The 10,866-nt window shown below is 40.4% G+C and overlaps 3 protein-coding genes across 3 annotated transcripts; 1 reads left to right on the top strand and 2 right to left on the bottom strand.

Moving 5' to 3' along the window:
• Positions 1-323: 323 nt before the first annotated feature.
• LOC137707632 (serine/threonine-protein kinase PBL34-like) lies at positions 324-3,240 on the top strand. Its single transcript, XM_068446547.1, has 6 exons — positions 324-896; positions 1,330-1,667; positions 1,792-1,927; positions 2,044-2,180; positions 2,261-2,384; positions 2,637-3,240. The coding sequence occupies exons 1-6, from the start codon at positions 713-715 to the stop codon at positions 3,146-3,148; spliced, it is 1,431 nt and encodes a 476-aa protein (XP_068302648.1). The 5' UTR covers positions 324-712; the 3' UTR covers positions 3,149-3,240.
• Positions 3,241-3,664: 424 nt separating this feature from the next.
• LOC137749207 (glucan endo-1,3-beta-D-glucosidase-like) lies at positions 3,665-5,719 on the bottom strand. Its single transcript, XM_068489320.1, has one exon. It carries the CDS (start codon positions 5,717-5,719, stop codon positions 3,665-3,667), a length of 2,055 nt encoding a protein of 684 aa, XP_068345421.1.
• Positions 5,720-7,566: 1,847 nt separating this feature from the next.
• LOC137749395 (outer plastidial membrane protein porin-like) lies at positions 7,567-10,000 on the bottom strand. Its single transcript, XM_068489487.1, has 6 exons — positions 9,830-10,000; positions 9,621-9,688; positions 8,860-8,970; positions 8,504-8,590; positions 8,174-8,382; positions 7,567-8,061 (listed from the first exon to the last, which is right to left on the bottom strand). Exons 1-6 carry the CDS (start codon positions 9,873-9,875, stop codon positions 7,755-7,757), a joined length of 828 nt encoding a protein of 275 aa, XP_068345588.1. The 5' UTR covers positions 9,876-10,000; the 3' UTR covers positions 7,567-7,754.
• Between the last annotated feature and the right edge of the window lie 866 nt (positions 10,001-10,866).

Here is a 10,866-nt window from a genome sequence, read left to right as displayed (position 1 = left end):
ATCTGCAGTCCGATTTTCCCAGATGTCCAAAAAAATGTTCATGATTCCAAAAAATAAAAAATAAAAAGCAGAAATAATTAGGCAAAAAAATAAAATAAAAATTCATGTAGCACGACAAGCTTTTGATTTGACGTTGGGAATATGCCAAAGCCAGTGTCGTGGAGCAGTGTGAAAGCTTTCTCCTTTCTCTGCCTTTCTCTCTCATGCCCGACCTGCCCATCTCCTCTGTTTCAAACCTCGCCCGACCTGCCCATCTCCTCTGTTTCAAACCTCGCCCGACCTGCCCCACCATTTTTGGAAAACTTTCCCTCTTTCTTAAGCAGCAGAGCCTCTCTTTTCACGCCCTCTGTTCCCCTCTCTCCCTTTCTCTCTCTCATCACTCTCTTTGTCTATCCTTTTTGACCAACTGGGTCGGATTCAATTTTTCGAGCATGCGGCTGCTCGATCTTTGCTTCAAGTCGCATTCTTTGTGAAAATTTCAGAGATTTTGTAGCGTTTTGGGGTTGCAGATTGGTGGGTTCTCTGTGTTTTTGAACCACTGTTCGATCCTCCTGCTTCACGTCACATTTTTTTGTGAAATTTCAGAGATTTTTGTAGCTCTTCTGGTCGCTTTTGGTTTGCTGGTTGGTGGGTTGCAATGGACTTTCTGTGAGTTTTGAAATTTCTGGGTGTCTGAGACATGAGAATCTGAATCTAGAGAGAGTTTGAGGAGATGGGTTTGGTGGTTAATCCTAGCAAGGTGGAGAGTTGGGATAAAAGTAGCAAATCGAAGGGGAGGAAGAAGAAGGATGATGCGGTGGAGGAGACTGGGTGTTGGGTTAAGCTCAGGTTTGGGACCTGCATGCCTTCAAGATCCAAAGTTGATAGCTCCATCACTGGAACTAGTGTTTCTTATGGTAAATTCTTCACTGCCCTTTTCCTTTTTAGGCAATTTCTTGCTGAGAAACATTAATTTCTGAGGTGGGGATTGTGTTTTTTGGTTGCCTTTTTTCCTTTTCGGATGATTATTTTGTTGGGTCTGCTAAATTAATTAAAGAGGGCATGTAACATCATAGATTTTAGGAAAGTGTCTAACTTTGTTTAGGTGATGAATATTCAGAAGACGAATGGTTTGAAGGCGATATTGTAAACTACTCTAATTTACAGAGAGGGGAATGGATTTACGGTTTATATATGGTTGAGTCTAATAGTTTGCAATCGATTTACGGTTTATTTTTTGTGTCTGGCATTTTTATGAAATTCCAAACAATACCAACATCTTATTTGATTCAAGTGCATACTACTATATATGTATCATACACTTAAGTGTCTTGGACCTTGTGTAACCAGCGGAAACTAAATCGTCGAATGAGAAAAGTAGAGATCGAGAACTTACTCGTGGAGGGTCGTCTACAACTACTAGTAATGCCGGAAGTACTACATCCACGCCCTATTTTAGTGAGGAACTGAAGGTTGCTTCTCAGCTCCGAAAATTCACATTTAGTGAACTTAAGTTGGCGACTAGGAACTTCAGACCGGAAAGTCTTCTTGGTGAGGGTGGATTTGGTTGTGTATTTAAAGGTTGGGTTGAGGAGAATGGAACTGCTCCTGTGAAACCTGGTACCGGGCTGACGGTTGCAGTTAAGACCCTCAACCATGATGGACTTCAGGGTCACAAAGAATGGCTTGTATGGCTTCACTATCCCTCAACTTTACGATTATAACTGCTTTTTAACTTACCTCTTAGACTACATGCAACTCACCTTTTCGGTTTAAATTGTATCTAAATCCTTTTTTTTCATCATATTTCAGGCTGAAATTTATTTTCTTGGTGATCTCATCCATCCTAATTTGGTAAAATTGATTGGTTACTCGATTGAAGATGATCAGAGGTTGTTGGTCTATGAGTTTTTGCCTAGGGGAAGTTTGGAAAACCACCTCTTCAGAAGTAAGCAACCGGTCCTTTCACATTCTTTGATAATTGCATGTATATTGAAACTAGCTGTTGAATTTGTGTTGTTCTGTATTGTTAATGGTTGCCTATTGATCCTTGGTAACAAGCAGGGTCCCTGCCTCTTCCGTGGTCTATTAGAATGAGAATTGCACTCGGTGCTGCAAAGGGTCTTGCCTTTCTTCATGAAGAAGTTCAAAAACCGGTCATATACCGTGACTTCAAAACATCTAATATCCTATTAGATGCAGTGAGTGACAATAACTGAGCATCAACTACATTTCTTTCCCTACTCCTATTCTCTTCTGAAAATGGAATGTGTTATTTTAGGATTACAATGCCAAGCTTTCGGATTTCGGACTTGCGAAAGATGGTCCTGAGGGTGATAAAACTCATGTTTCGACGCGAGTCATGGGAACCTATGGTTATGCAGCCCCAGAGTATGTGATGACTGGTGAGTCTGATAACAATCATCTTCAGCATTTAATAGTTTTGCAAGTTCTATAAAGTCAACTCCATCGAATATGCAAAGAGATAGGATAAAACATAAGTACTTAGCATTTTATCGGGTTTTGGCTTCTGATAAGTAATTGCATACTTAGGCCATCTACTTTTGTAATCTTTTTAGTTATTTATATTTTTTATTATGTAGTATGCTTAATCGTGTGCTAGAATTACTAAGTTCTAACATGGCTTTTTGCTTTAGGACATTTGACATCAAAGAGCGATGTCTATAGTTTTGGAGTAGTCCTGCTCGAAATGTTAAACGGCAGAAGATCCATGGACAAAAATAGACCAAATGGGGAGCACAATCTTGTGCAGTGGGCGAGACAACTCTTTGGCGACAAGAGGAGGTTATTCCAGTTAATTGACCCCCGTCTTGAAGGTCATTTTTCGATTAAAGGTGCACAAAAAGCAGTCCAGCTTGCCGCCCACTGCCTCAGTCGTGACCCGAAAGCTAGACCAATGATGAGTGAAGTTGTGGAAGCCCTAAAGCCTCTACCAAACCTCAAGGATATGGCCAGTTCTTCCTACCACTTCCAAACCATACAAGCAGCTCGTTCGAGGTCCCACTCGAGTTATAAGAACGGCATCAGAACGCAGGCAGTATTCATGCCGAGAAACGGACAGCCCGTAAGGAGCTTGTCAAGCCCAAATGGTCCTCCGGCGTCTCCATATTATCCTCGAAAATCGCCTAAACCTAACTCAAAAGAATGATGCCAGTAGTTTTTGTGTATGATTATCGTAGACTTGACTCTCATTTATACCAGCTTCGGATTGTTCTGTCAATTATAGTACAAATTAAAGAATCGCTTTACTCTCTTCCTGATGCTTACTGCAATTAGATACTTAGTTCGTGTGACAAAATCCTGTTTAATATTTTTATATGTATGTATGTATGTATGTATGTATGTATATGTATTCTTAAACTATAACTAAGGTTTTGGTCAAAGATTATCTACCAAAAATTACTTTAAAATTGAGATCAAATGACCGTTGGCTTAAATGGTAGTTATTTTAGGTTTTTTTTATTTAAGGGACCGTATTCATTTGATTTTGTCACTACAATTGAATGTCTTAATGTTTTGGATTTATGTAGGTTTTTTTTTTTTTTTTGCATGGATCATAAATGAATGAAGTGTTCAAACATAAAAGATTTGGATCGTTAAAAAAATTACGGAAAAGAATATGAAATTAAACAATAAAAAAAAAAAAAACTCGTACAAGAAGAAATTAACCAACAAAAGTTGATCTACTGTGAATCCACCATAAGAGATTGCTGCGGGAGTTTCCATCGTCGAATTCTTCCAAGCTTCTAATCTTCTCCAAAGCGCCTTCTTTGTCGTACATCCCTTGTAATGCATACACAAATCCTTTCCATGCTTCCGTGACTCCCGCCCTGCCGAGCGCCGGCGATGCCCAGTTCACTAGCTCACTAGCAAACCCGACATCAGAGAACAATACCTCAGTAGCTGGCAAAACAGGCACCATTTGGATTCCAAGTCTGATTTCTTTTGCCTCCGCAGTCGCAAACCAAAGCCCGCTGTCTCTCCTGGTCGACCATAAAACTCCCACAACCCGATTCTCCTTCGTGAAATCTTGCTCGTAAATTTGATTCTCTCCTCCCTCTCTCACATGCCACCACATTTGAGCTGCCTGAATTTCCAATGTAGTAAGCAGCGAACCGGTGGCCTCAAGTTGCGTATCTTTATACGCTTTCCCCATTAAAGCAGCTGCATAGTACGCATTAACTGCCTCACTCGTACTCTCTTGATTCCTCCCGTCTGCGAATTCTGTCAACCCTGCCGCCCACGAATGCAACTTATAAAGATCAAAGCATCTCAGACGCGTGTAATTTGGATTCGATTGCTTGTCCTTGTTGAGAAAATCCTCCACGAGTGAGTAAGCTTGAGGCCTGTACTTCTCTCCCCATGCAGGATCAATCTTTGCTAACACGGAAATTCCGTATATAAAGTACCCCAGATGAAAATGGTGATCGGAGTAAAGACCAAACCCGAAATCTGCAGCTGGATCAGTTGTGGAGGATTTGGTAACAAGTCCACCCCATGTTTTATCATGCAAGAATCCGTTGCCGCTAAAAGTACTATCCAACCACGGCTCGATTTTATTGCTCAAGAATGTCCTAATCGCAGGGATTACATCAGGACAGGCTACCTCCTCGGCGATCAGAGCCAGCCTCGCAGCTCTAGCAACTAGTTTCCCGTAAAAGTATGAAGACGTGGTAGTTGATTCTGTTGAACTAAGAGCGTCAACATCTCGACGAAGCGCAGATATGATCTCTGAAAACGAATCCTTTTTTACACCTCCAACGGAATTCCATGTGACTGGAATAGGCTTCGGTGCTAACACCCACGAATCACCCACAACGCCAATCAAATCCCCGTCGATGCTTTTGTACTTAAAATCTTGCAAAATTGTGGCGTTGGACAGAAGCTTGAGATGTAGAGGATGAGCTAGCATAAGCAAGTCTCCACCTATCTTTTCGAACTTATACGACAAAGTATTTGAGTTTTCGAGCACAGCTGCACCAGAAATCGGGTAACAAGAACTGAAGTGGTCGAGAACTTGCTCAGATTTAGGATCAGGATCTGGCATTACAGCAACACGAAAAATCCCAGAAAATTCTTTAAGAGTTAACGTGGATGAGTCGCTGTCAGTAAATTCAGTTGGTGAGGATGTATATATTAGCCATGTGTGATCATTGTCGAGCTTGACGATGAACTTGGTGCTCGAGCCACTCGCTGAGGATGCCGAGACAGTAGTATGATCGGTCGATATAGAAACCGACGTGGGACGATAAACAAAGCAGGTGAGAAAGGGGCTTCCTCGAACCAGGTAGAAGCGGAGGTTGGAGGAGGGAAAGTCCAATGTCACACTCAAATCATTGAAGTCGGAGACTACATGGTGACCGTTGCTATTTGAAGTTGAGGCGATGGTGAGGTCGGCTTTGAACGGGGTTGTGGATACGACGGTAGAGGTGTAGGAGAAAGACGGGTAAGCAAGAGATAGAGAAGAGTTGGCTGATCTGATGGTGTAGGGGTGGATGTATTCAGGTTGATCGCCATTGCCGAGGACAAAGTTTTGGAAGAAGGAGTTGGTGGGGAGCGGGGATGAGAGGAGGTTCGAGGCAAAGAAGGTTGAAGGGTCGGGGACGATGGTGGACTGAGCTTCCGGGAAGAGGAACGGGGCGGGGGTAGCCTGCGGAATCAATGCCGAAAAACACAGTACACACACGACGAGAGCAAGAGAAGAGAGCATGCTTGCCATGATGCCTTTGATTTAGTTCGTAAACTAGTTGTAAATTATCAGTATTTCAATCGGACTTGTATATTTTATAGGGATTCTATGGTTATGTACGAGATTTTACAGGGATTCCTAATTTACGTGGGAAATTTGAAATCCTTGTCAGATTTGGAATTACTAGTTTTGAGAACTGGGAAACGTATTGTGATTTTTCTCCTCAACAAATATGGTTTTTTGTGTAACTTGCTCTTTTTTTTTTTTGGTGAAAAGTTGTTTTATTTCAACACAATAATTACATAAGAAAAGGCCAAGATATATACACATAAACAAAAAGGACCTCAGAAGCAGCTAAAGAGCCCAAAATAAAAGTTTGGGTCCAAAACAAACCCTAGCAGCTTCAACCCGCCGTCGCCAGAAAGCCGCTTACCAACCAACAGAAACAAATGTTCCCTGCACACACCTGAAAAGAAGTTGAACAGAGCCCCAAAACTAGAAGAAAACTGAGTGAAAAAAGAACCCCAAAACAAATCCCCAAACACCGCCGAGCACCGCACCGGTAGCTGCTACATATCGAAAGAAGCTGGCAGGAAGAAGCAACCTGTTAGCAACAGGGCCCACAAAGTGAAACCCAAAAAGAAGGAAGCCAGTGGGAAAGAGCACCCACTAACAATAGTGCCATCAAAGGCAATCCCAAGGAAGGAGGTGATGTGAACACCCGAGCAAAAACTCTACACATCTTCCGGGTAAAACGCGAAAAATCGCAGTACAAAGATGTAGAAGCCAAACCAGGATGTGAAGTCGAAGAAGCATGGGGCTAATTGGGTTGAAGATGGAGTGAAGTGGCGAGGAAAGTGGAGGAAAAATGAGAAAAAAATGGAAAGAAGATGCAAAGAAAGGGAAAAATGAAGAAACGGCTCAAGGAAAAAAAGTGGAAGGAAGGAAGAAGGAAAGTGGAAGGGAGGAGAGAATGAAGAAAAAAAGGGGGAAAAGTGGAAAGGAAGTGGAAGGGAGGAAGGAAATCAAGGAAAAAGGGGCTACAGACAGAGAAATCAGGGGCACAAGAAGTTGGAAAAAAATGATGATCAGGCCCCTGGAGAGGGGGAAACAGAAGCTCAGGGAGAAGGAAAGGAAAAGAAAACTGGAAAAGGAGAAGAAGATGACTGCCACCGACCCTGGCCATAGCTAGGGTCGGCGGCTATGGGAGGGACAAAACGGGGAACATTCAAACACTGATAAGAAAGGCTCTCACAAGGAGAGAAAAACTCTCTTCTTGGAAGAGAAAAACATAATGCGGTGGTAAAAAAAAAACAATCGAAAAATTTTAGAGGTGATACGTGGACTTTTATCTGCTGCTGGCAAAAATATTTTCATTAAATTGAAGAGGCTCATATTTATTCCACGCAATTCGACCCTCTTGAAGACAGAAACTAACTACAACTTCTTCAAGCTCCACCATCCGTAGCAAGAAGACAAAACAAGAGAATTAAAGAGGGGATCAATGGGGACGCTTTGAATATGTAATTCCAGCCTATGTAAGGGTTCCAACTTTAAGTGGGAAATTAGAAAGGAAAGCCCTGTGAGATTTGGGAGAGATTTCAAAAACTAGGAAACCTTATTTTCATTTTTTGGTCACCTAATTATATATGGTTTTGTTTTAATTAGAGCATCTCCAACGGATTATACAAATACGATTCTTCAAATACATATTTGCCGAGCCATGTGGCAATTTGAAGATGCAAAAGAAGCCCGAAATATCATTGCTTATAGGAGGAGAAAAAGTACCGAAACGGACACGAAAAATGGCAACAAAATTTAGACTCTATCGGGCATCATCATCCTCCGCTAACACAGCCATAAAAAAGGTAGCAGAATGTCTGAAACCATCAAATTTTTATTTTTACAAACCGATGCCAACAAAATAGATCGATTTCCTCTACCATATGGACTTGTTCCGAGAAAAAAGAAACAAACATTTTAGAACCGAATAGAAGTCAGCCTGGAAAGACAACTATACTACGCTCTACCTCTGCTCTCTGCCGCAGTGAGCAATGAGCCCGGCTCATGGCTTGAGAGCGAGAGCCAACCCAATCTTGGCGCTCTTCTCAATGGCCTTGGTGTCTACCTCTCCTGAAACAGTGACAAATGACTTTGGGCGCCACTCGTGCTGGACCAGGGCACTTGCCTTGCCAAAGTTGTTCACACGTGCCTTAATGGTTGTCAATGGATCAAGGGCGTGCTGGGTGCCAAGAGTGATGGTATTCTCGTTGGTGGGAAACCTGTGAGTCACCTCGGCACCAACAGCTGTGTTGGAGAGGGGATTGACACTGTGATAGTACGATGCACTGAGGATGTCACCTTTATCATTCCTGTATCACGAAAACTAATCTTTATCGCACCATGCACCAAAAGTTCAACATCACGAGGCCAATATACGTAAAATCAAACAAGCCAATCTTAGACAACCAAAAGAATACTTACAGGGTCAATGCAGCAATTAGATCAGCATTGCAGAAGCTCAATCCAGCATTGCATTTAGTCAAAATCCCAGTCTTGGTGTCAAATGACAGATCAGTACCAAGTGCAAGCTGATTGGTTCCAATAACACCGGAGAAGTTAACAATAGGGTTGGCTGTCAAACCAACACTGGAGCTTATCCCCACAAAGTCATGCAGATATTGGAGTTCCACCTGTTAACAATCACCCACATATTAGATAGCAATTCTACAACTGACCCGGATTAATGAAATGCTTTACTACACAGAGTGAACTGCATCGACCCACAAGTTTTACCACATATAACAGTCCTACCTTGCCAGACCTCTGATCAGGAACTTTGAAGCTAAAGATTGCCTTCAGGCCAGGAGCAGGTTGATCAACCGTAATAGTGGTGGACAGCTGATAACAAAACAAACCTTTGGTAAACACAACTTAGCAAGAAAATATGAGTAAATTAAAATAATTAATTTATTCAGTTGTTAATGTAGTAAAGCTCCTCAGTTCCATTATATCTGAATGAACATTTAACACTATTTCTAAAGGACATGTGGGCGTCAAACAAAAAGCAAGGAAAAATGAAAATACTTAAGGCATTTACAATAAAAACCTCAATAGGATCCAGTAAAACAAAATAGAAGGAAAAGAAACATAAACGGATGTGTACTTACATTGGAGTCGGTGTCAACTTTGATATCAGTTGTGACATTCTTGTTTTTCAACTGAGTGTTCACATCACCCAGAAAAAGCTCACCCTTGTTGGTTGCTGAAGTAGTGATAGCCTGCAGATATGAAGCGGTAAGTAATTCTAGGAAATATGGTTAACTTAGAACTTGTAAACTATAGGGCTGGTCATGTTGAACGAAGAGTCGGTAAGAATGGTATGTGCAAGGAAAAAGTACACGGAAAATTATATGAATCACTTGTAATATTACGCTGCTCATTGAGTTTGGCTAGAAAATCCACTAAATTTCTTAAACTCAACAAAATCTGATCATACAACCGAAAGAAGTTAACTCAAAACTAGCAAAGAATCGGCACCCCGGCATAAAATAAAAAAGTTCTTAAATACAACAAAATCTAATAACTAAGCCGCAAAGGATGTTAGTTCAACTCACCAATTCAACATAATCACAGAAATAAATCAATAATTAACACTTCAAGCTTAAATGCCACCAAATTCTAACCCAAAATATTAATCAACTTTGAAAAAAATTAACAGGAGAAAAAAGGTTACAAGCTAAACCACTAAGCATAATATGAAACAGAAAGTTAGGAGTTTCAATCGGAGCCAAATAATTTCTCCGAAAGTGGAATAAAACTATATGTCTCATATCAAGAAACAAAAACCTAAAGATTCAACAAGTGAATATACATACACAAATGCAAAGATATAGATCTCAGAGCAAGAAAAAAGAGGGAAAGAGCTCACCACTCCAGTGGGAGAGAAGGTAGTGATGGTGAACTTCTTGTCGCTCCGGTAATCCTTGTACAGAAGATCTGAAATTTAACAAAAACCCATTAGAAAAAATGAAATTTAAGAAAAACCCATCAGATTTTTACAACCAAATTTATACATACACATATATACACACATATACATACATATATAAGATAATGTAAAAGGAGGGATAGCTATACCTCTAGCTTTCTTTCCGATGTCGGTGTAAAGCCCAGGTCCCACCATTTCTCAGCAAAGATTTGGGATTTGAAGGCGAAAAATGGAACCCAGAAGGGATTTGGGCGTCTCTGTAGCTCTCTGAGAAGCAGAAGTGAGAAATGGCGAAGGGCAATGAGCGATATATATTGGGGGAGGCGAAATACCCTAATTCACTCACCCGATTTCAATTTCACCTTTCTTTTCGGCGAGTTTTTTATTTTTACTCTATTTTTCATTTTCGATTAAATCGTGGCCGTCGGATCTCGCTTTCCTCACCGTTGATTCGTCTATTTTCTAGATTTTATTTATTTTTTGTGAATTTACCCGTGAGACTTGGAGTTTCGGCCAAGCTAATTTGATCTGGTGAATTTTACCAAATTGGTCTTTTTCTTTTCCCCAAAGCAAAGAACTTTATCTTTTTTCCTATAATTTACCAAGAAAATAAATAATAGGTTTTTTTTATATAGTTTATTCATCATTTTCTTTGTGGTGAAAAATAAAATGGTTGTGATGATCCTATCATAACAAAATTAGTGGATGTGACAATGACATCTCTTGTTTAGTACTACACGAAGATTGGAATTATTTGAGAAACTCATAGCAATGGTTTTTTAATTTTAACTCAATTGGAGTAATAGTTCATTAATTAAAATTTTGTGACTATTAGTCCCTCAACTCATCTAAACGTGCAACTATGTTCATTTTCGTCAACTCTGTTAGAACTTCTGTCAAAATGAGTCACGTGCCATGGATGTGAGGCTGAATCAAAAGACAAATATGGAAACCAAATAAGAAAAACTGTAGCAATGTTCCCTCAATTTTAACCCAATTAAAGAAGTGGTCCCTTAACTCTAACTCAATTGGAGCAATGTTCTCTCAACTTTAACCCAATTAGAGCAATAGTCTCTCAACTTTAGCCCAATTGTAATAATGGTCCCTCCACCATGTTTTGGAGTATGACATGCATCATAAGAGGATCTGTAACGAAAATGTCAAATGTAAAAATCAAATTTAAATT

This window comes from Pyrus communis, chromosome 11, assembly GCF_963583255.1.
Source record: "Pyrus communis chromosome 11, drPyrComm1.1, whole genome shotgun sequence".
Lineage (NCBI taxonomy): Eukaryota > Viridiplantae > Streptophyta > Magnoliopsida > Rosales > Rosaceae > Pyrus > Pyrus communis.
Note: the sequence above shows the minus strand (reverse complement) of the source record. Positions and strands in the feature narration are given on the sequence as shown.

Coding starts and splice junctions, on each gene's coding strand:
- LOC137749207 (XM_068489320.1), bottom strand. CDS start 5,719: ATGGCAAGCATGCTCTCTTCTCTTGCTCTCGTCGTGTGTGTACTGTGT.
- LOC137749395 (XM_068489487.1), bottom strand. CDS start 9,875: ATGGTGGGACCTGGGCTTTACACCGACATCGGAAAGAAAGCTAGAG. Junction 8,383..8,503: donor CTGATCAGAGGTCTGGCAAG/GTAGGACTGTTA, acceptor GATTGTTAACAG/GTGGAACTCCAATATCTGCA. Junction 8,062..8,173: donor CTAATTGCTGCATTGACCCT/GTAAGTATTCTT, acceptor TTCGTGATACAG/GAATGATAAAGGTGACATCC.
- LOC137707632 (XM_068446547.1), top strand. CDS start 713: ATGGGTTTGGTGGTTAATCCTAGCAAGGTGGAGAGTTGGGATAAAAGT. Junction 897..1,329: donor TGGAACTAGTGTTTCTTATG/GTAAATTCTTCA, acceptor TTGTGTAACCAG/CGGAAACTAAATCGTCGAAT. Junction 2,385..2,636: donor CCCAGAGTATGTGATGACTG/GTGAGTCTGATA, acceptor TTTTTGCTTTAG/GACATTTGACATCAAAGAGC.